This window comes from Larimichthys crocea, chromosome I (genome assembly GCF_000972845.2).
Source record: "Larimichthys crocea isolate SSNF chromosome I, L_crocea_2.0, whole genome shotgun sequence".
Taxonomy (NCBI): Eukaryota; Metazoa; Chordata; class Actinopteri; family Sciaenidae; genus Larimichthys; species Larimichthys crocea.
Genome location: NC_040011.1, coordinates 9,659,788 through 9,683,150, shown reverse-complemented (window position 1 = coordinate 9,683,150; position 23,363 = coordinate 9,659,788). Strand labels below are relative to the sequence as shown.

Below are 23,363 nucleotides of genomic sequence, written 5' to 3'. Positions count from 1 at the left end.
CTGAACGGAATCAGCTGCTCACGGAGATAACCGCGGTCTGTCTGCAGCTCAGCACGATGACACGTTCTGTCCGTTACACTGAAATAATGAAGACTCACATTCTTATTCCTGAACACGGTGCTTGAATTTACAGACGTGTCCTGAAGGCAGCACAGAAAGACGGGAACAGCTGAGCGGGCAGGGGGCGGGGCGAGGGGCGTGGCCTCTGCAACAGCGTGACGACACACACCACGTGATCCAACGTGCATGTCGTAAGGTGAATATATTTATACTTTAATTTAACTGTTTATGTTTTGTTTTATTAACATTGTTTTGTTTTTATTATTTTATTTTGAAAGGTTGAGGTGTTCAAACACAGGCTGGCGGACTGACAGTGGACCGTCCGGGCCGCCGGGGGGCGGTCACGTGTCTGTGTGGACGGAACCGACGAAGAAGAACTCGGCCCCTTTATACTGCGGAGCTAGCATGTGGAGCTAGCTGTTAGCTACGCGTTAATAACGTTCAGGTGAGTTTATAACGTGACTATGACGCTCAGGTAAGAGTGTGTGTGTGTGTGTGTGTGTGTGTGTGTGTGTGTGTGTGTGTGTGTGTGTGTGTGTGACGTTCAGGGTTTATGATACACTGTTAGCATGTATGAACAGACACAAGCTAACGAGCTAATGTTAGCCTCTGCTCGTTTTATTGATGATTATTATTAATTATTATTAATTACCTGTTTCATTAAGAGTCTGATCAATGTTTTTATTTCCACAAACTTTAGAATCGGGTTTGATACCAGCTAGCACCGTTAGCTTAGCACTTAGCTCAGTCTCTATTCCAACCAGCTAGCTTTGCTAACTGTTAGCTTGTAACTGTTAGCTTTGCTAACTGTTAGCTTTGCTACCTGTTAGCTTTGCTACCTGTTAGCTTTGTTGTGGTGATTCAAACCACCTGAATGCTGCAGACCTGAAATTCAAACAGAGAGATGTCTGAAGTGAAGGAGACAAAGACAGGTTCCAGCTCTGAGTCCTGACAGACCCCGCGGCCTGTCCACCTTCTCGCCCTGCAGCTTCTGGCTAGTTTTATTAACACACACACAAAACAGATACATGTCATATGTCATAGGGCGTTCACTAAACATCTTCCATTCCTTTCATGGTCATTCCTCTTAAACAAACACTGTTATTGGAGGGTTTGCTCCATAGACAGTACTCTTCCTGAGATAGTTTGCAGCTGCACGTCAGAGTACTGACATCATAAACTTTAACACAACATGTCTAGTGAGATGTTCTGTGTCTGCTCTCAGTTCTAAACAAACTGAAGTGGACTCTCCTCGTCTCTCTCTGTGTGTGTAGGCCTTGAACCTGCAACTCCTGCAAACACTTATACTAGTTACACAACACTCAAAAGCGATTTACTCTGTGTGGCCTTATACTTACACAGATACATTTAACACATCTATTTTAATTCAAACATTATTATACATTTACACAGTCACCAGCAGTTCTGGTCCGGTTTTTGTGTGCCATGACAGAGTTCTGGTCAGATAGACAGATCAGATTTTATGTGTACAGCCCAAAGTCACAAAGTCCATTTTCCTCTGAGGCTTTACAATCTGTACAGGGAGTGACACCCTCTGTCCTTAGACCCTCGGTTCCAGTGAGGAAAAACTTGCCCACAAAAACCTTTAACAGGGAAAAAAGGTGGAAGAAACCTCAGGAAGAGCCACAGAGGAGGGATCCCTCTCCCAGGACGGACAGACGTGCAATAGATGTCAGTGTACAGAACAAATCAACACAAACATATTGTACAATTACAATGACTGATAAAATGACAATGAATTACAATGAATGATAAAATGACAATGAATTACAATGACTGATAAAATAACAATGAATTACAATGAATGATAAAATGACAATGAATTACAATGAATGATAAAATGACAATGAATTACAATGACTGATAAAATGACAATGAATTACAATGACTGATAAAATGATTACAGTAGCAGATATGGCAGCAATAATGACAGTAGTAATATGTGTAGTGGACGTCATGCAGGACCACAGCAGCAGCCACGATCCACGAGAACCTGCTGGACGACAGAGACAGAAACTCCAGGGAAGAAGTTTAGTTAGTGACATGATTAATGAGACATGAAGGTTTATGGATGGAGAGAGAGAGAGAGAGAAGGATGTCTTCTGTCCCTGAGTCACCAAAAGTCTCATCATGTTCTTCCAGCAGAATTCTCTCCAGGTTCTCGAGGTGGTCCTAGCCTGACCCGCCCAAATATCTCAGCAGGCGTCCTCAGTTATCTCCAGGCCAGACTCATGGAACGGGTCTTTTCTAAAGGAGTGATATTAGATGTTTCCTGTCTTCATCAGCAACATAAAGTTATTATTGTCTGATTTCTCTTCCCAGTCTGTAAGATTCTGAGATGTAAATAAATGACTCTAGGCAGTTCTGCTCAGGTTCTGTGTATAATGACAGAGTTCTGCTCAGGTTCTGTGTTCCCTCCATGGTTTCTCTCTGTCAGTCAGGATGTTTGATCATCGTCTCCTGGTCTGAGGAGTCTTTAGTCTGTCCTGTCTCCTTCTCTAGCCTCCTCGTGTCCTCAGCGTCACCTCCTCTCCTTCACGCTGCCTCGCCTCTTCTTCTGTGGAGGCAGCGTTTGAACCTGTGTCCTCCTCCTCACTGTGTTTCAGAGCGAGAAGAGGACGCCGTCTTCACGCTTGCTCTTTCCTCCGGACGTCCTTTAAACACGCCGCCTGCTTCCTGCGTCCTTCTTGTCTTGACTCGTGCTGATTGGCCGTGCAGCCTACGCCTCTTGGTGACGTCATGTCTCAGAAGTCTCAGTTGGACGGCGGTCAGAAACACTTCGCTGTGGGTCGGGGGCTCCTCGCCGCCGCAGAGACCTTGAACTTTAGCATGAATGAGCAGCGGTCCGGCCGGCAGATGGGGGGCGTGGCCTCAGGTGTTGGGGTGGGTGGCGGCGGCGGCATGGAGGGGAAGGACGGCGGCTCCAAGATGTCCCGGCGTGGCACTGGCAGCCATCTTGGCAACACCATGAAGCTGTTTGCGAGCTTGGGGCTGTCGCCCTCGGACCTGGACGCGCTCGCCGAGATCCCCGAGGAGGACATCAGTGTGGAGACGCTGCCGCACATCCTCATGACGCTCAAGAGCCGCAAAGGAGACACCGCGGAGCGCCGGGCGCCGTCCTCCATGTCCTCTGATGCCAGCACATATCGAGGTGGACGGGACAGCTGGGACGACATGCACATGGGGAGGATGGGCGATCCTTCTCTGGGTCCGGGTTCTTCCCGGGCCCAGAACTCATCAGACTTTGGGTTTGGCTCCCTGCAGGACTCGGCGCCCGGCCGCGGCTTCGGTTTAAATTACGGCGGCCTGGGCGGCGGCGGGAGCAGAGAGGGGCAGTACTCTGAGCTTTCCCGCCGTGACTCGTACGGCGGGCTCGGCATGGGCTCGCAGGCGGCTGACCCGGTCTTTATGCAGCGGAGGATGGGCGCCCCGTCTAACGGGAAGGTCCAGGACTTTCTGGGAGTCTTGCCCGCCATGTTCCCCCACGTCTGCTCGCTTTGTGACTTTGACGTTCACTCCACCATGGTGAGTACGCCCTGCCTCCTTCTTCTTCTTCTTCTGGACTAACTTTAATGTCTTCTGTCCAGGTGAGACCCGTCCTCTAGTCATCAGGTCCAGTCTGCACTGTGTAGTCCTTCACAGCATCTTCATGCTCTCAGCAGCTCGCCGTCTTGTCAGACAAACATGTTCACATCCACACACGAGACACGTTAGAGTATCTGAACCTGGACCTGTTCGCAGCCTCAGGAGGTCCAGGTGTTCTGGATCAGTTCTCTAGATTTAATGAATAGTTTCTATCAGCTGATCTCTGAATCACGTTCATAGTTTAAATCCCTCGTTGAGTCTTTGACGACAAAGCAGTTTCCAGTTCTTGATCGTCCTCACACAGACAGATGTTACCTCCTCCTGGCTCTGCCACCCGTACGCTCAGGACAGTCCAAACTTTTCTGTCTGTTGTTCCCCGTTGGTGGAACGTCCTACCAGCTCCTACAGATCAGGGGCGTCCCTCTCTACCTTCACAGACCTCCTGAAGACCTCCAGCTCTTCAGAGAGGACCTCCTCTACAACACTACCAACAGCTGGACATGACACATCTGTCCTCTGCAGCTGGACCTTGGTTCTGTCAGTAGAACCTATTGCTGCACTAACACATAAGGAGAGTCAGATTCATGACCTCGTCAAAACAGGAAGTGAGGAATAGTAAAGCCTGAGTTTTACTTCATTTGATTGGCCCTCTGGTTAAAGTGTGACACTGACGGGGCGGTCGGTAGCGTAGTGGGTTAAACGGCCGCCCCGTGTGTGGAGGCTATAGTCGTCGCTGCAGCTGGCCCCGGTTCGAATCCCGCATCGGAAATTTACTGCGTGTCATTCCCCCTCTCTCTGCTTCCTGTCTGTCTTCAGCTGTCCAATCATTAAAGACATAAAGGCCAAAAAAATTATCTTTAAAAAAAAAAAAGTCAGTGTGACACTGACGAGCGTAGCGACTCGTGATGTTTCTATGAATGTCCAAAAAACTTTTAAAAAATCAAACCCAGGAACATTTCAGGAAAGTTTCAGGAACATTCTAAATATGTAAATTTTCCTTTTTATCATTTTTTCTAATCTGGTGTTTTATTTTGAAAATTTGCGGTTTCTGTGTCTGACTTCCTGTCAGCTTGAGCTGTACAGATCTATCAAAAACAGAACAGCCGAGCGGAAACACGCCTCTGAACTGGACCGCCGTGGTTCTAATGGGTTTGAAACGAGTCGTCAGTTTTTGAAGATTTAGAAATAAAACGCCGCTCGGGTCATATGATGGCGATGCTTCTCGTGGTCGAGGTCTTCTAGATTCACGTCGATGCCCTGCAGAGCAGAACACGTTAAATCGGGTCTTGGATCGAGCAGGTTCAGTCAGCTCAGGTTCTGCAGAGCGAGGCTGATGACACGAGTCAATACTCAAAGAGTCAATCAGGGATTCATCACCCAGAGTCCAATAAATGAAGGTAGAACCTGATCCAGTATCAGAACCATCCTTACAGCAGTCAGTGACTCTCTGTTTGGACCTGCAGGAGTGGAACCAGCACACCAACGGACTGAGACATGCAGAGAACAGGCGTGTGCTGCTCGACATGTGAGTCACTGACACACACACACACGTTTCTCAGAGAACGTTCTGTTTATGGAGCTCTAACGTTGTTTCAATGTTTCAGGTATCCGGACTGGAACCCGGGTCTGTCGTCAGGCAGAAGGTAAGAAACATTGACACAAAGTATGTGTGACGGAGGTGTGATGGACTTGTGACGGAGGTGTGATGGACATGTGACGGAGGTGTGATGGACTTGTGACGGAGGTGTGATGGACTTGTGACGGAGGTGTGATGGACTTGTGACGGAGGTGTGACAGACTTGTGACGGAGGTGTGACGGAGGTGTGACGGACTTGTGACGGAGGTGTGACGGACTTGTGACGGAGGTGTGATGGACTTGTGACGGAGGTGTGATGGACTTGTGACGGAGGTGTGATGGACTTGTGACGGAGGTGTGATGGACTTGTGACGGAGGTGTGATGGACTTGTGACGGAGGTGTGATGGACTTGTGACGGAGGTGTGATGGACTTGTGACGGAGGTGTGATGGACTTGTGACGGAGGTGTGATGGACTTGTGACGGAGGTGTGATGGACTTGTGACGGAGGTGTGATGGACTTGTGACGGAGGTGTGATGGACTTGTGACGGAGGTGTGATGGACTTGTGACGGAGGTGTGATGGACTTGTGACGGAGGTGTGATGGACTTGTGACGGAGGTGTGATGGACTTGTGACGGAGGTGTGATGGACTTGTGACGGAGGTGTGACGGACTTGTGACGGAGGTGTGATGGACTTGTGACGGAGGTGTGATGGACTTGTGACGGAGGTGTGATGGACTTGTGACGGAGGTGTGATGGACTTGTGACGGAGGTGTGATGGACTTGTGACGGAGGTGTGATGGACTTGTGACGGAGGTGTGATGGACTTGTGACGGAGGTGTGATGGACTTGTGATGGAGGTGTGATGGAGGTGTGACGGAGGTGTGATGGACTTGTGACGGAGGTGTGACGGAGGTGTGATGGACTTGTGATGGAGGTGTGATGGATGTGTGATGGACTTGTGACGGACTTGTGACGGATGTGTGATGGATGTGTGATGGAGGTGTGATGGACTTGTGATGGAGGTGTGATGGAGGTGTGATGGAGGTGTGATGGACTTGTGACGGAGGTGTGATGGACTTGTGACGGAGGTGTGACGGACTTGTGACGGAGGTGTGACGGACTTGTGACGGATGTGTGATGGACTTGTGACGGAGGTGTGATGGACTTGTGACGGAGGTCTTTGATCTCTCTCTCAGTGGAGGTACTCTGGACACTCCAAACCTGTCTGCTGGTCTTCTTGGACCGGCGCCGATGTCTTCAGTCCAGACCGGAGGAATGAGCTCAGGCTGGGGTAAGACAGAACCAGAACATCACCACAGTCTGCAGGAGGGGACACGTTTGTCTAACGTTTGTCTAACGTTTGTCTAACGTTTGTCTAACGTTCACTGTGTTTGTGTGTCAGGAGGAATTGGAGGTTCTGGTCTCTCCGGGAAGAACCAGCCTGGTCCAAATAAGGTGAGTGTGACGGTGTAACTGCAGGTAACTCTAATGAAGCCCGGGGTTGACGTATATCGGACCGGTCCAGCAGAGGTCACGTGGTGATCATGTGATCTTGGTTTGTGTCTCAGCTGAGGAGCCGGGTCGTGGTGGTGAAGTACGACAGGAGGCCGCTCAGCAACAAGACTCTGTTCGCCTTCACCGAGCCGTTCGGCTGCCTGAGGGAACACCTGGTCCTCAAGAACAAGGTGAGCACGTCCACCTGTCGTGATCTGACTGAACCAGTCGTCAGGTACTGACCCGTCTGTGTCACCTGACCTCTATCAGGCCTTCCTGGAGATGAACAGTCACGAGGAGGCTCTGGACATGGTCAACTACTACGAGCAGAACCCGGCCGCTCTGTACGGTAAAGCCATCACCTTCTACCTGTCCAAGAGGCTGCTGGTCATCGAGGTGAGACACGCCGCCACCGCCATCTGCACGCTGTGACGCGCTCCAACGCCTCTGACTCTATTTTTGTTCAACAGAAAGACGAGCGCTCGTCGGACCGGACCATGGACCGGACCTCTGACAGACCGATGGACCGGGCCATGGACCGACCCGTCAGAGAGGTCAAAGGTCAGAGCAGCCAGGTGGTGTTCTTCTCCAACCTGCCCAGAGAGGAGGAGAAGAAGAAGGAGCTGCTGACCATCGCTGGACGCTTTGGCCTCGTGGAGAAACACCTGTTCCTGACCGACCAGGTAACCTGACACTATCAGGACCAGAACCAGCACCGAGCTGACCCGGAGTCTGTGTTTAACCTTCATGTCCGTCTCCGTCAGGCGTTCGTCCAGCTTGGGACGCCTGAGGACGCAGAGATGCTCGTCAAGTATTACAGCGTGAACCAGCTGACCATCAAAGGACGACTGATCCGCCTCAACATCTGCACCAAGTACAAGACCCTCAAGTGAGTGTGCACCTTTCACACCTGGTTACCACGACAACCGCACCACTAACTAACCAGTCCTGTCTCAGACTGATTTAGGACCGCCCTCTCAATGAAGCCAGATGTTCTTCTTCATGTTTCAGTGTGAACCGCAGACAGGGGAGCGGTGGTGGAGGAGGGACCTCCTCCGCCTCCTACAGCTCTGGAGCCAGGACCTCCTCAAGCTCTGTCAGGACCACGTCTTCAACCAAATCGTCGTCCAAATCGAGGAGCAGAGAGGAGAAGAAGAAGGAGGAGGAGAACAAGGTGAAGCCTGAGGAGGAAGAGGAGGAGGAGGTGTCAGGAGTGATGGAGGGAGACAATGAAGGAGGGGAGGAGGTAAGGGAGGAGCAGGTAACCGAGGGTGACGCAGAGGGGGAGGAGCCAGACAGCACAGAGCCTGTGAAGGAGCCTGTGAAGGAGACGATGGAGGACTCTGAGGAGGCCGAGCAGGAGAAAGAGAAGGAGGTGAGGAGACAAACACTGAACACAGAGCTAAGCTCTGATTGGCTTGTGGTCAGCCAGTCACAGCAGAGCACACCACGTCCTGCTCATGTCACGTTCTCGCAGGTTCCTGAAGGTGATGATGTCACTGATGACACACGTGCAGATGTGGGCGTGACTGACGGCGATGCCAAGCAGGGGGCGGGGCCAGAGGGACAAACAGAACCAGCAGAGAGTGAAGAACCTGAGAACAAAGAACCAGAACCAGCAGAGAGCAGTGAGCTGACGGAGGAAGACCCGCCTGCAGACGAGGTACTGACCCAATCTCACCCAGCATGATCTACTATGATCTGGTCTGACCCGCTTCAACAAGTTTGATAACTTTTAAGTAATTACATTACGTTACATTACATTTCATTACATTACATTACATTACATTTAGCAGCTGCTTTTATCCAAAGCGACTTACAGAGGAGGACCTAAGCTGAGAAAGGTGTAAAGGACACAGAGTAGTTGTTAGTTTTGTTAGTTTTGTTAGTGTTGTTAGGCAGGGAAGCATTCTGGAAACAGAAAGGTTTTTACAAGTTTTTAAAGGTAGAAAGGGATGTTGCTGTTCTAGTAGCCGTTGGTCATTCCACCATTTGGGGACGACCACAGAGAAGAGTTTAGAGTGACCTCGCTTTGCGAGAGGCGAGGGTACAACTAGACGGTTTGTATGAGCGGAGCGTAGCGCCCTGGTCGGGACGTGAGCCTTTAGTAAGACGCTGAGATAGGCAGGGGCAGATCCTGAGATGGTTTTGTAGGCTAGCGTCAGAGCTTTGTGTTTAGTTCTGGCAGCTACAGGCAGCCAGTGCAGGTCGCTGAAGAGTGGGGTGACATGTGACCTTTTGGGTTGATTGAAAACCAGTTGCGCTGCGGCATTCTGGACCATTTGCAAAGGTTTGATCGCGCGAGCAGGTAGGCCAGCCAAGAGCGAGTTGCAGTAATCGAGGCGGGAGCTGACTGTAGCCTGAATCAGGAGCTGAGCGGCATATTGGGTCAGGTACGGTCTGATTTTTCTAATATTGTACAATGCATAGCGACATGACCTCGCTACGGAGGAAATGTGTTCAGAGAGAGAAAGACAATCATCTAGTACCACGCCCAGGTTTTTAGCAGCATGCTTAGGGGTAATAGTGACAGTACCAATTTTCAGGTTGATGTCACAGAAAGTTCTTCCATCTCAGATGATTCATGAAGAACTCTTTGAGTCTGTTGAAGGTTCTGGTATCAACTGGACTTCTGAGACGTTTCTCTGAACTAAGAACTTCATTTTGATGAAACGTCTTTAAGAAATTTAGAAGTCCAGTTGATACCAGAACTTTCAAACAGTGGTCTGGACTTTGGGTCTGACTGTTGATGTCATCGTGATTCAGATGGATCAGGACTTCCTGGACAACATGGAGGACTTTGTGACTCTGGACGAGCTGGCAGAGGACGAGGACGAAGCAGACAGAGAGTCCGACTCCATCGGTACCAGAACAGAATTAATAATAATAATAATAATAATATATTAAGCTAATGTTAAACTAACGTCGTTCTTCTTCTCCTCTGCAGACAACTCGAGGAGAGGGGTGAGTATCTGACACAGTCTGTTCATCATTAAATGACAAAGTGTCCTCAGCGTAACGCTTTACCTCCACCTGTCAGGGTATGAGGGTGGTGAACGTTGTCGGCTTCAGACGAGGTTATAACTTCCTGAGCGAGCTGCTGGGACTCGCCAAACCTTTCGGTAACGTGGTCAAACATCTGGTCCTGGACCTGAGACCGGAGGTACGTGTCGTGTTCTTGTGTGGACGCTGGTTTCATGTTTCAAACTCGAACCCTGACCACTTTTCTCTCTTCATCAGGCATATCTTCAGTTTGACACTGAGGAAGAAGCTCGAGCCATGGCCAAGTTCTACAGCAACAACAACGTGACGGCGTCGGTGTGCGGCCGACCCGTCCGGATCAGCCACTCCATGAGCTACCCAACCATCCAGGTAAGTCCAGGACACAGAATCCAGGATCAGAGATGAGTTCTGTTCATGTTGACTCGGGTCGGTCACTCTTTGCGTTTCTTCTTGGTGTGTTTGTGGTTCAGTGCGGGTCCAGTAAGGTGGTCTACGTGGGTCAGATCCCGAGCAGTAAATACTCTGATGATGCTATCCTGAAACTGGCTGAGCCGTTCGGGAGAGTCAGGAAATACTTCCTTAACAGACTGAAGAGAGAGGTACACAACCAGAACCAGGACCAAGCCGAGTCCTCGACCTGTCTTTGATCTCTAAAGTTTGTTCAGCATTTCTGATCCGATTTCTGTCTTCAGTGTTTCATTGAGATGGAGAACGCTGAGGACGCAGAGCAGATGGCTGAAGACTGTAAAGCCAACCCACCGAAGTTCAACGGAAAGCGCCTGACGGTCTACGTGAGCAGGAAGTACCGACAGCTCAAACACGGGTCAGTCTCTTCTTCTGTGGTGATGCCGACAAGTTCTGATCTTAATGTTTGAGAAGCTGTTTTTGCTTGAGTGGTTGGCTGAACGGTTTGTTGAGTGGTTGGCTGAACGGTTGGTTGAGCGGTTGGCTGAACAGATGGTTGAGCGGTTGGTTGAGCGGTTGGCTGAGCGGTTGGTTGAGCGGTTGGCTGAGCAGTTGGCTAAGCGGTTGGTTGTTTGTCTCTTTTTCAGCCATCGCTGTCCAAGCGGCGCTAAGAGAGAAAACAGCAGCTCACCAACAAAAGCCTCCAAACATCCTGAAGAACCTCCAGCCAAGAAATCTAAAGGGAAACCAGAAGAGGAGGAAGAGGAGAAAGAGGAAGAGGAGGAGCTGAAGGAGGAAGAAGAAAAAAAGGAGGAGGAGCAGCAGGGCGGTGATGTGAGCTGTGTTGATGAAAAGACGGAAGAAGAAGAAAAGTCGTCCGAGAAGCTTCCTGAAGATCAGAACAAGACGAGCTGTGCAGATGTGGTCAGTGACATCACTTCCTGTTTACAGATGCTAATGTGGCTAACATGTAGTGCTAATATGATTTGAACTGTTTGTTCTCCTGCAGGAGGTGAAACAGGAAGTGGAGGTGAAACAGGATGAAGAGGAGATGGAGACCACCTCGACCAATCAGAATGGACAGACGGAGCAGCCGCCGCCGCCACCAGCTGAGATCAAACCGAGTGCAGCGACTCTGCCGCTCCCGCCGTACGACCCCGACAACCCCATCGGTGAGTCAGCTGCTGATTGGTCGATGAACCCTTCATGATCTCGCAGACATTTTACTCATCTGATCATTTTTTAAACTGTGTCCGGATGGTGAAAACACATCAACAAAGAACAACACCAAGAACAACAACACAAGAACACACAAAGAACAACACAAGGACAATACATAGACAACACAAGAACACACAAAGAACAACACAAGGAACAACACAAGAACAACACCAGGAACAACACAAGAACAACACAAAGAACAACACCAAGAACAACACAAGGAACAACACAAGGAACAACACCAGGAACAACACAAGGAACAACACCAAGAACAACACAAGGAACAACACAAGGAACAACACCAAGAACAACACCAGGAACAACACAAGAACAACACCAGGACAACACCAGGAACAACACCAGGAACAACACCAGGACAACACCAAGAACAACACAAAGAACAACACAAAGAACAACACCAGGAACAACACCAAGAACAACACCAGGAACAACACAAGAACAACACCAGGAACAACACCAAGAACAACACCAGGAACAACACCAGGAACAACACCAGGAACAACACCAGGAACAACACCAAGAACAACACCAGGAACAACACAAGAACAACACCAGGAACAACACCAAGAACAACACCAGGAACAACACCAGGAACAACACCAGGAACAACACCAAGAACAACACCAAGAACAACACCAGGAACAACACCAGGAACAACACCAGGAACAACACCAAGAACAACACAAGGAAAAGTTTCTTTCATTTTACTGGATTCCAGATTCAAACATTTCACACTGAAGGGTGTGTGTGTGTGTGTGTGTGTGTGTGTGTGTCTGTCTGTCAGCTGCATAAACAGTTGTTTCTAAACAAACTCTTCTTCAAAGACACATGAAACACAAGATGACCTTTGATCACACCTGATCAGCGCGCGCACACACACACACACACACAGTTGGATTGTGTGATGACGGTGAGATTAATAAATGTAAAGAGAGACAGAGAGAGGTCGGATTCGAACCCTCGGCTTCCACAGGTCGGACTGAGCCTGAGCTAAACGCCGCACAGACGTTTGAATCCACTCTGATGAACATTGATCATTAAGTGTTTATTCTGACAAATCAAAGTTTAATGTTTGTTTTAATCCAGGTGATCATTAGTGTTGAATGTCTGTGTGTGTTCAGGTGTTGAACATGTGAAGATGGGTTATTACTGCCGCGTCTGCTTCCTGTTTTACTCCAACGAGGACACGGCCAAGAAGACACACTGCAGCAGCCAGCAACACTACGACAAGCTACAGGTGAGACGCAGCTCCGCCCACACTTCCTGCAGGGCTCCGCCCACACCTGAGGGTGTTTTAAACATCCAGGAAAAAAATCTTCACGTCATGAAGTTTCCTTCAGTTTCAAAGTAAAACAAGCTCAGTGCTAACAGGAAGTGCTTTATAGATATGTTACGTGTCCGTAACATCATTGTCTGTTTCAGAAATATCTGGAGAAAGAACAAACCAAAGCAGAGAAGAAGAAGGGGAGGAAGACGATGGCATGAAGACTTTAATTTGACTTTGAATTTGAACTCTGAGCTGTCGTCATGGAGACGATGTTTACCTGACAGACAGGTGAATTGTGTGAATGAATTCCACTGTAAAAATAAAAGTTAAATAGATTTTTGTTTCATGCCAAAATAGTTTCTAAAAGTTCAACGTGAGAAAAATGATTTGAACGTTTGATTTTGATTTGAAATAAAGTGTCGACACGTTTTCAACCCGCTGTAAAACATGAAAAATGTCTGTGAAACAACTCAAATATTTTACAGTGTAGTCATGTTCTTCTGCTCTGTTAGCTTAGCTTAGCATAAAGACTGTAAACAAAGGGAAAAGGTACTATTTCCTGACAAACAGCATATCCATCCGCTAAGTGAAGTCACTTCAGAGGAGCTGAGCGGAGCGATATCAGAGTCAGTCAGAAAATAGATCCAACTGAAACGACAAACTGATTTTATGTTAATGAGATGTTAACGAATCGAGAGATTTAAAGTTTGTTTCAATTTTGTGAATGTTTGTTTTTATAAAATAAAGTTTTTTTTCCTCAAAGTGATTTTTTGTTTCGAGTTTAAACTTTTCAAATAAAAAGACGTTAAATCTGCAGCTTTATTTTAAATTTACATTTTCAGTTTGAACAAAAAAAAAACTCAATGAGAAGAAACTGAACACTAAGTTTCAAACTGACGACGCGCCGCAGGCAGCAGGTTTCCTTCCTCTGACCTTTCTGCTCAGCGTTCAAGAAGAAACATTTCAAAACAAAAATGTTTGAGTCACATGACGGCGCCCGGTCAGCTCGTCCATGGATCTTTACCCGTCTTCTCCTGGAAAACAAAACGTACTGTCAGCTGTGTGTCACAGGAAGTCACACTTGCCTGTACTTCCTGTAGTGTGCTACAATCACATATGACATCACAGGAAGTTAGAGACTAACCTGGTACTTCCTGTAGTGCGCGGCGGTGCTGCAGTGCTGCAGTTTGGCTTCATCCTCGTCGGCGTAGATCACCTGACACAAGTTACAGAAATAACCAACGACTGGACGGACGAACTCGACTCCTGCAGGACACACATTGAGGCGTCAGTGAATGCATCACGACCAATCCTCCAATCAGAAACAAAGGAAGTGAACTGGTGGTGTTCTTACCAACAGGTCTGGTGGGTTTGTGCAGGTCTACAGCACCTTCTTCAGGTCCTGGTTGGGTCTCCTCAGGTTTCTAAAAACAGACCTCATATCATTAGTGTGTACCAAGAGAGACTCGCTGTTCCAGACAATACCGGTCCATCCAGACTCAAATGTTCTGATTGTGGTGGTACAGACTACTTTCTGGTCCAGGTAGACCAACTGATACATGCAGGTCTTCAGATGTACCTGTCCAGCTTGTGGTTTTGCAGGATCTACAGTAGTGTCCGGTTGATCTGGACCTGGTCGAGATGTCTTCTTCTCTGGTCCGTCCTTGTGGATCTCTGACGTCTCTTCTGGAGCATCTTTCTTTTTTGCGGACGTTGAGTCGTTCTCTCGAGTCTCTTTTCTTTTTAATGTCTTGTTTTCTGAAGTCGTTTCATCAGACAACAACTTCTGCTCTTCCAACTTCTCCTCTGGTGTCCTGGAGGTATTTTCTGACAAGTTTTTGCAGACTGATTCCTTTTTTGAAGACTTCTCTTTGGCCGGTTTGTGCACCGACTCCTCTTTTTGCCTCGTTTTAAATGATGACTCACTCTCAGGACTCTTGTTGGACCTCAAGTCGCTCTCAGGACTCTTGTTTGGCCCTGACTCGCTCTCAGGACTCTTGTTGGACCTCAAGTCGCTCTCAGGACTCTTGTTGGACCTCAAGTCGCTTTCAGGACTCTTGTTGGACCTCAAGTCGCTCTCAGGACTCTTGTTGGACCTCAAGTCGCTCTCAGGACTCTTGTTGGACCTCAAGTCACTTTCAGGACTCTTGTTGGACCTCAAGTCGCTCTCAGGACTCTTGTTGGACCTCAAGTCGCTCTCAGGACTCTTGTTGGACCTCAAGTCGCTCTCAGGACTCTTGTTGGACCTCAAGTCGCTCTCAGGACTCTTGTTGGACCTCAAGTCGCTCTCAGGACTCTTGTTGGACCTCAAGTCGCTCTCAGGACTCTTGTTGGACCTCAAGTCGCTCTCAGGACTCTTGTTGGACCTCAAGTCGCTCTCAGGACTCTTGTTGGACCTCAAGTCGCTCTCAGGACTCTTGTTGGACCTCAAGTCGCTCTCAGGACTCTTGTTGGACCTCAAGTCGCTCTCAGGACTCTTGTTGGACCTCAAGTCGCTCTCAGGACTCTTGTTGGACCTCAAGTCGCTCTCAGGACTCTTGTTGGACCTCAAGTCGCTCTCAGGACTCTTGTTGGACCTCAAGTCGCTCTCAGGACTCTTGTTGGACCTCAAGTCGCTCTCAGGACTCTTGTTGGACCTCAAGTCGCTCTCAGGACTCTTGTTGGACCTCAAGTCGCTCTCAGGACTCTTGTTGGACCTCAAGTCGCTCTCAGGACTCTTGTTGGACCTCAAGTCGCTCTCAGGACTCTTGTTGGACCTCAAGTCACTTTCAGGACTCTTGTTGGACCTCAAGTCGCTCTCAGGACTCTTGTTGGACCCTGACTCGCTCTCAGGACTCTTGTTGGACCTCAAGTCGCTCTCAGGACTCTTGTTGGACCTCAAGTCGCTTTCAGGACTCTTGTTGGACCTCAAGTCGCTCTCAGGACTCTTGTTGGACCCTGACTCGCTCTCAGGACTCTCGTTGGACCTCAAGTCATTCTCAAGACTCTTGTTGGACCTCAAGTCATTCTCAGGACTCTCGATGGACCTCAAGTCGTTATCAGGACTCTTGTTGGACCTCGACTTGTTCTCCGTACTCATGTAAGAGCTCGACTCATTTTCTGGACTTGACCTAGATGCCGACTCGTCCATTGGAGTCTCCTTCCTCCCTTCCTCATCCCTGTTTAGTCTCTCGCTCCTCTTCTCTTCAACCAGTTGAACCTCCCACCTGTAAAACAGGATTCAGGGTGAGTGACCACAGAAAGCGGACAGGTGAACACGATTAAAGGGGGCGGTTTAGAGACTCTGACCCGTCTGTGAGTCTTCTGTGATTGTCAGAGATCTGTACAGAGACTTTGGAGCCGTTGAATATCACTGGTTCACTGTTCAGCTTTTCAACAGCTCTCAGAGCCTCTGAAGAAGTCGACATCTCAATGAATCCCTGAAAAAGAAACGTTATTAAAACGTTATTATATATTTATATTTCCAATGGTGACAGAAGCTGGACAAGGACCTCCTCTGTACCACAGAAACCTGGATAACCGCCTAAGCCCCACAAAGGCCGTAAGAGGGACTCACGCAGCCCGGAGGTTTGACAAAGCATCGCACTGGCGTCCCAAAATCTCGGACCAGTCCGATGAGGTCTGCATCTTTGCAGGAATCCATTGGGAGGTCTCTGAAGTGAACCACCCGGGGGGACTGAGACCAGAACCAAACACAAAATCAATCAAACAACATGTCGGACCAATGAAACCGGATCATGATCATAAGGAGAATGTCTTACTTTGTGTTTGTCGTCGTCTTCTTCTGCAACAAAAACAGATTCAAACGATTAAAACTTCTTCAGGACCACAGAAGGCCTTGAATTTACATAATTTCAGACTTTTCCAGGACTTTCCAATCCCTCTGGGTTTACCTTGATCATCAGACAGCTCTTCTTCCAGCTCATCCAGAGTGATGCAGTTCTCCAGGTCTATAGGGAAGTCCTCCTGAGACCAGAACACATGCAGACTTCATAAAATCTGAATCAACAGTTCAGACAAGAAAACCTGAAACGCTGCCCTTCATAAGCCCTGCCCCTTTTCTCTGTGCTTCAATCATATTTCAGAAAACTTCAGGCAACTGCTCAACTGTGATTGGAGCACGGAGAGAAAATGGGGGAGGGGGGTTAAGACGGGTCACTGAGACTGACATAAAATGAAGGTTCCAGACATTCAGACCGGTGTCAAACAAACCCGGAGCTAACAGCCGGTTCTGGACTCTCTGAGATGGACATCTGTGAACTTCAAACCTTCTTTCATTTCTTTTATTTTCTTTAAATGAGTGTTTGCACCTCCTCCACTTCCTCCTCGTCCTGCAGATCTTCTCCATCCTCTCCGATCACCTCCATGCCCTCAATGTCGCTCTCCTCAGACGACCTGAAAGTCCACAGCTTCAGTTTCTGTTCAGACTCACTGGACTGGAACCAACAAAAAACACGATGAACTCACTCTGCCTCCTCCTCAGACTCTTCTCGCTTCTCAGCTTCAGCTTTGGAGTCTCTGAGAGGAACTGGATCAGGATTAGGAGGTGAAGCTGGATCAGGAGCTGGTTCTGGATAAGGACCTGCAACAGGAGCTTGTTCAAGATCAGGAGCTGGTTCTAAAGCTGGTTCAAGGTCAGTCCTGGAATCTGTGTCTGTAGAGAGAAGACGTCAGTCTTGGCATTTTTCTGTTTAATAATAAATACAGCTGACTGTAATTTTTACTCACCAGTCCGCTCCGTTTTCTCCGGTACCACCGACCCACCTCTGGAACTGGACTTAGACCTCGACCTCCTCTCTCTACTGGATTTATCTCTGGATCTGGACCTGGTCTTCCTTTCTCTGGATCTGGACCTGGTCCTTCTCTCTTTGCTGGACTTTTCTTTGGATCTGGACCTAGTCCTGGTCTTCCTCTCTCGGGATCTGGACCTGGTCTTCCTCTCTCTGCTGGATTTTTCTCTGGATCTGGACCTGGTCTTCCTTTCTCCCTCTTCTTCCTGCTCCTTACTGCTCCTCTTCCTCTTGCTCTTGGTCGTCTGGTCTTCTTCTGGGCCAGAGCTCCTCATCCTCTTGGTCGTTGGTTCCTCCTCGTACCGCTGAGCTGATGCAACCCTCCTGCAGGACAAAGAGCTAGCATCAGTACTGACCAATAACCGTGGATCAGAATCAGTTGATGTCCATCAGGTCCGTTAGGTTGGTCATACTCACATGAGGCTCTTGTATTCTCCAGAGAAGGACACTTTGATGAGGTCACCGTTGATTCTCAGAGTTCTGGTGGAATAATAATCGACCATCTTCTGAGCGTCCGGACAGTTTTTCATTTCCATGAACGCCTGGGAGAGAAACTCACTGTCAAGAACCCTGATTCCAAACTCTGATTCTGAACAGGTCTATAGAGGATCAGCAAGTCCATATGTATGTACGTACCATGGAGGGGAGGAACAGGGTGTAGAGTGGCATGCCGAAGCGCTTGACAATGCTGATCAGGTCTGATTGTCCGTCCTCTCCTGTTGGACTCGGACTGAAACTCAGGACCCGAGAACTCTGAGGAGACACAGACACTAAAGTCACATGACTTCATCTGTTCCCATGAGATCGTATGATTGTAGGAACCACCACAACAATGGAGCTTGTTGTGTTTCTTGAGTGTGAGGTGCTGAATGGATTAACTTGTACCTGGAGGAAGCTGAAGGTGTTGGAGATGCTGAACTGGATCTGCTCTCCGTTCACAGTTGGAGGATAGTTGACATGGAACTTCACCAAATCCTTTGCCTGATCGACGGAGCCCAGCTCCACAAATGCCTGGAACAACACAAATCATGTATAAACTCCACTGGACACAGCCCAAGGGAGTCTGAGGAGGCCTGAATGGGTCTGAAGGAAGTCTGAGGAGGTCTGAATGGGTCTGAAGGAAGTCTGAGGAGGTCTAAAGGGAGTCTGAAGGGAGTCTGAGAAGGGCTGAGGGAGTCTGAGGAGGTTTAAAGAGAGTCTGAAGGGAGTCTGAAGCGGTCTGAAGGAATTAGAGGGAGTCTGCATGACTCTGTGTTAGGTTTGTTTGTTGTGATAAACCTCATGGACTCACCAAAGACGGGAACATGAGGATCTTGACGATCTTCCCGAAAGGTTCTGTCAGTTTCCTTAGGTACGCCTCGTCCACAGACTGAGCAGGAAACTTCACACAGACCACCTTACTCTTACTGTTCTTTGAAGTCTGAAACACAACATACTCATGACGTCAGAGGTCAAAGACGAGCAGCTGATTAAACTTTAATTCTTTCTGACGAGGGTTTACCGTCTTCGCTTGTTGTGGTTTTGACTGCGACTCTGTTAGGCACACAAAACAGATGTAAGATCAGTAATCAGGACGATAACGTTACAAACAACACATGGAAAATATTAAGGTGTCTTTACGGAAGTTCTGATTGGTTGTCTGGGTCTGGGCAGGTATTCCTTCATCCCTCTCCTTCTCTGATTGGCTGTCGGCACTGAAGTCAGAACAGATTTTATTAAATTATTATTTAATGATACACTGTTTATGATGAGGGGTAATCATCATGGACATGGTCCTGGTTCTGTTTTTTCTGAGGTTCTGGTTCATATGATGTGTGTCACTGACCTGCTGACCATCTCCATGCGACAGTCCCATTTTGGAAACCTGCAGAAGAGACGTGACACTTTAAACCTAATCCGAGTCAATAAAATGCTGCCAAACAAACTGGACTATAACATGGAGGACATTAACAAGGAGGACATTACCCTGGACTATAACATGGAGGACATTACCCTGGACTATAACATGAAGGACATTAACAAGGAGGACATTACCCTGGACTATAACATGGAGGACATTACCCTGGACTATAACATGAAGGACATTAACAAGGAGGACATTACCCTGGACTATAACATGGAGGACATTACCCTGGACTATAACATGAAGGACATTAACAAGGAGGACATTACCCTGGACTATAACATGGAGGACATTACCCTGGACTATAACATGAAGGACATTACCCTGGACATTAACATGGAGGACATTACCCTGGACTTTAACAAGGAGGACATTACCCTGGACTTTAACAAGGAGGACATTACCCTGGACTATAACATGGAGGACATTAACAAGGAGAACATTACCCTGGACTTTAACAAGGAGGACATTACCCTGGACTATAACATGGAGGACATTAACAAGGAGGACATTACCCTGGACTATAACATGGAGGACATTACCCTGGACTATAACATGAAGGACATTACCCTGGACATTAACATGGAGGACATTACCCTGGACTTTAACAAGGAGGACATTACCCTGGACTTTAACATGGAGGACATTACCCTGGACTATAACATGGAGGACATTACCCTGGACTTTAACAAGGAGGACATTACCCTGGACTATAACATGGAGGACATTACCCTGGACTTTAACATGGAGGACATTACCCTGGACTTTAACAAGGAGGACATTACCCTGGACTTTAACAAGGAGGACATTACCCTGGACTTAAACATGGAGGACATTACCCTGGACTTAAACATGAAGGACATTAACAAGGAGGACATTACCCTGGACTTAAACATGAAGGACATTAACATGAAGGACATTACCCTAGACTATAACATGGAGGACATTATCCTGGACTATAACATGGAGGACATTAGCCTGGACTATAACATAGAGGACATTAGCCTGGACTTTAGTACAGACTTTGAGGGACTCTGATGTGGACTAACATGGACTTCAGCGCAGACTTTAACTCGTGTGCACTTTAAGGTGGAGGAACTTACTGCTGCAGCAGGCGGAGCTGTCCATCTGCATGCTGTGACTCGTTGACATGTTTGATCCAAACCTGAAACACAAAATCAAATCTGTGACTTTACGGCTCAGACCGACCGACCGCTGCAGCTCTCTCAACACCTCCATCATCAAACCCACCCTGTAGAGGACCACCCCCACCAGACTCAGTAGAGAGATTCGAGGAGGACTTACCCGCTCTGACATCACAGTGATGTCACACAGAGAACATGAGTACGGGAACACCTGGGGACACGTCCCGTGGAAGTCCAGAGCTTCTTTCTTGGAGGGTACTGAGGCGACCGGCCGGCTGATGCTCTCAAAGAAAGAGGTTTTAGGCTCATGGCGGCGAGCACGAGTTTTCTGATGGTAAATGTCAGGAGGGGGAGCCCTTTTGTAATCATCTGGCCCCAGCTGAGAGAAACAGGAAGTTCTTTTGTCTTTCCCTGCTGAGCTGAAAGAACCTCGGCCCCGAGAGGAACCTGGACCAGCGCCTCTACGAGTCTTACCATACTCAGAGGGACCTGGTCTGTTCCTGAAGTCCTGAGAGGAACCTGGGCCAGCGCCTGTCTTACCGTACTCAGAGAGTCCTGGTCTGTGGTGAAAGGATGATGATATTGTTGATGATGATGGTGATGGGTCTGCTTGAACAGAGGAGGGGTTCCCCCAGCAGCTTGTGTCAGATGAAAGACTGCGTTGTATATGGTCTGTCGGGTACTGGATCAGCTGAGTGTGGGGGTGATCCTGGACGCCGGTGGAGGTGTTGACGGCAGGTCGATGTGCAGAGCTCTGAGGATAAGAGGAGGAGGAAGGAGACGGAGTGGCTGGAGGGAAAGGTTTGATGGTTCCCCTCTTCCCTTTGATCTGTTTGAGGACATGAGGCAGGGACTCAACCGTGAGGACGTCTTCGGGCAGCTCGGCCAGCAGAGCCAGGTCGCCAGGCTCCAGACCACAGCTGCTCAGGATGTTGAGGGCGCTGTCCTGAGACCACGGAGCTCCTCTGGAGAACGAAGAGGAGGAGGAAGGGTACGACGAGGAGAAGGACTCCTGAGGCGGCCTGTAAAGGTTGCTGTCCGATAAGGCGGGTTGGCGGTCTGAAGAGCTGTAAGGTCCAGGATCAGGGTCAGATGGCGGTGGTCTGTATGGGTAGTTGTTAGACATGATGGGAGGAGAAACGCTCGCGGCGTTTCCTGCAGACAGAAGGTGTCAGACAGGAAGACAGGAAGTGAGACGGCGTCGAAAGACGACATGAAAACATGCAAAAGAGAAAAGCCAGCGGTTCTCTGACGAGTCTGAGGAACATCTGAGACGTGTCGCGAAGAACACATGACCTTAAACTCATCTCAACAAGGTCTGTTACCATGGTAACCAAAACAAAACCTCAATCTTCACAGAGCTCGACCAGAAGAGAAGAAGAAGAGGAAAAATCCACAGTGACATCATCACGCCGTCTGAGTCATAATAGATTAAAACATGTATGTTAATGCAGCGCTGGTTAGAAGAACAGTGTGTAGTGACATCTAGTGGTTAAAAACTGGTACTTGTAAAAAAAAAATCATCTAATTTGGATCTTAAAGTCTCTGTGACGCGGTCAGTCCTCCATACAGACTCTACAGTGAACTTCCTGTTAAAGCAGCCTCCCTCTGTTTACTGATGATGATCATGTGACCTTATAACTTCACACAACAGTGCTGTCGGCCGTAACAATCGATGAATTGATACCACAACCTGCCGAGTCCTCCATACAGATCTCTTCAAATCATCCAACCAGGTTCCTGCTACAGTCTGTCTAATAATATCACTCAACATATATAATATTTATATATTATAATATATTCTGTTCTATAAATATGTCTGAGAAACTTTCACCTCAGTTAACACGTTAGTTCAAACTGAGGAAGATGACGACCGACAACTGCTAATCTGTGATCTGTAATCTATGATTTGTAATCTGTGATCTGTAATCTATGATCTGTAATCTAAGATCTGTGATCTATGATCTGTAATCTGTGATCTGTGATCTATGATCTGTAATCTAAGATCTGTGATCTATGATCTGTAATCTAAGATCTAATCTATGATCTGTAATCTATGATCTGTGATGTTTTTGTCAGTCTGGTGTCTTTATAGAGTGAAAATATCTCAGCTGTGGTGAAACAATCTGAAACATTTTTTAAGGGGAAACAGATTGATTAAAAATCTTTGAATGATAATAAATTAATAAATTATCAGATTATTGAGTCATTTTTCATTTCCTGTAATATTCTGACACGTCATTAGAGCTGAAATGTAACAGAGGTCAAATGAACGTTCAAGTCAATCGATGATCCAAACAGGAAATATTAAGACGTTTGGATCAGGAGAACTTCTTCAACACCAGATGAGTTCTGGTTCTGTCCAGAAGATGGACTACAAAACGCTCCTCTGAGATCCTTCCTGGATCCTCCCCGCGCTCTGACCGTGTTGTTTGCTGCAGGAAATGTCAAACTGTGACGTCATCATCAGTCAGAGTGTCAGTAATAATGAATATTGTCCAGCTGTCACAGAAGCAGATGAAGTGTTTGTTAGCTGCTATGCTCGCTCACCCTCCTGTCCACTCACACACAAACATATCAGCAAGTTATGGCAAAGATCTCTGAGGAACCAGCAACGGGAACTTCATGAGGATCTGCAGGACGCTGGATGGCACAGTTCCAAACAGTTTGGACTCTGTGTGTGAACGCAGAGAACACAGGCAACAACACAACACACACAATGATCAGAGTGTGACATCACGTCAACACGTATGTTCATGTCCACACAATGATCAGAGTGACATCACGGCAACACGTATGTTCATGTCCACACAATGATCAGAGTGACATCACGGCAACACGTATGTTCATGTCCACACAATGATCAGA

General features: G+C 48.0%; 3 protein-coding genes across 13 annotated transcripts; 2 read left to right on the top strand and 1 right to left on the bottom strand.

The window, feature by feature from the left end:
- Window positions 1–156: 156 nt before the first annotated feature.
- Window positions 157–13,423, top strand: matr3l1.2 (matrin 3-like 1.2). Of its 2 annotated transcripts, none has more exons than XM_019260619.2 (23): window positions 157–256; window positions 339–505; window positions 2,688–3,606; window positions 5,130–5,191; window positions 5,271–5,309; window positions 6,443–6,537; window positions 6,649–6,701; window positions 6,815–6,931; window positions 7,011–7,136; window positions 7,211–7,423; window positions 7,505–7,629; window positions 7,752–8,115; window positions 8,218–8,403; window positions 9,507–9,603; window positions 9,688–9,704; window positions 9,781–9,903; window positions 9,981–10,112; window positions 10,214–10,342; window positions 10,436–10,566; window positions 10,796–11,072; window positions 11,158–11,320; window positions 12,512–12,627; window positions 12,813–13,423. In XM_019260619.2, the coding sequence occupies exons 3-23, from the start codon at window positions 2,821–2,823 to the stop codon at window positions 12,873–12,875; spliced, it is 3,414 nt and encodes a 1,137-aa protein (XP_019116164.1). In that variant the 5' UTR covers window positions 157–256; window positions 339–505; window positions 2,688–2,820; the 3' UTR covers window positions 12,876–13,423. The 2 variants fall into 2 exon arrangements, with proteins under 2 accessions (XP_019116164.1, XP_019116167.1); XM_019260622.2 differs by having other exon boundaries at window positions 2,584–3,606.
- Window positions 13,424–13,458: 35 nt separating this feature from the next.
- On the bottom strand, window positions 13,459–22,266 carry LOC104936642 (RNA-binding protein 20). Of its 6 annotated transcripts, none has more exons than XM_027280494.1 (21): window positions 20,656–22,266; window positions 20,454–20,515; window positions 19,273–19,311; window positions 19,068–19,141; window positions 18,949–18,980; window positions 18,739–18,867; window positions 18,333–18,458; window positions 18,084–18,200; window positions 17,865–17,989; window positions 17,386–17,771; window positions 17,125–17,311; window positions 16,968–17,052; window positions 16,551–16,623; window positions 16,419–16,441; window positions 16,214–16,333; window positions 15,946–16,076; window positions 14,814–15,863; window positions 14,237–14,663; window positions 14,012–14,081; window positions 13,802–13,923; window positions 13,459–13,691 (listed from the first exon to the last, which is right to left on the bottom strand). In XM_027280494.1, exons 1-21 carry the CDS (start codon window positions 21,619–21,621, stop codon window positions 13,659–13,661), a joined length of 4,377 nt encoding a protein of 1,458 aa, XP_027136295.1. In that variant the 5' UTR covers window positions 21,622–22,266; the 3' UTR covers window positions 13,459–13,658. The 6 variants fall into 6 exon arrangements, with proteins under 6 accessions (XP_027136295.1, XP_027136284.1, XP_027136290.1 ...); XM_027280483.1 differs by having other exon boundaries at window positions 14,237–15,413; window positions 15,444–15,863; XM_027280489.1 differs by having other exon boundaries at window positions 14,237–15,533; window positions 15,594–15,863.
- LOC109138918 (uncharacterized) lies at window positions 19,319–20,444 on the top strand. Of its 5 annotated transcripts, XM_027280682.1 has the most exons (4): window positions 19,319–19,599; window positions 19,696–19,722; window positions 19,792–20,094; window positions 20,203–20,444. In XM_027280682.1, the coding sequence occupies exons 1-4, from the start codon at window positions 19,357–19,359 to the stop codon at window positions 20,386–20,388; spliced, it is 759 nt and encodes a 252-aa protein (XP_027136483.1). In that variant the 5' UTR covers window positions 19,319–19,356; the 3' UTR covers window positions 20,389–20,444. The 5 variants fall into 5 exon arrangements, with proteins under 5 accessions (XP_027136483.1, XP_027136482.1, XP_027136478.1 ...); XM_027280681.1 differs by having other exon boundaries at window positions 19,696–20,094; XM_027280677.1 differs by having other exon boundaries at window positions 19,319–19,722.
- Window positions 22,267–23,363: the final 1,097 nt, after the last annotated feature.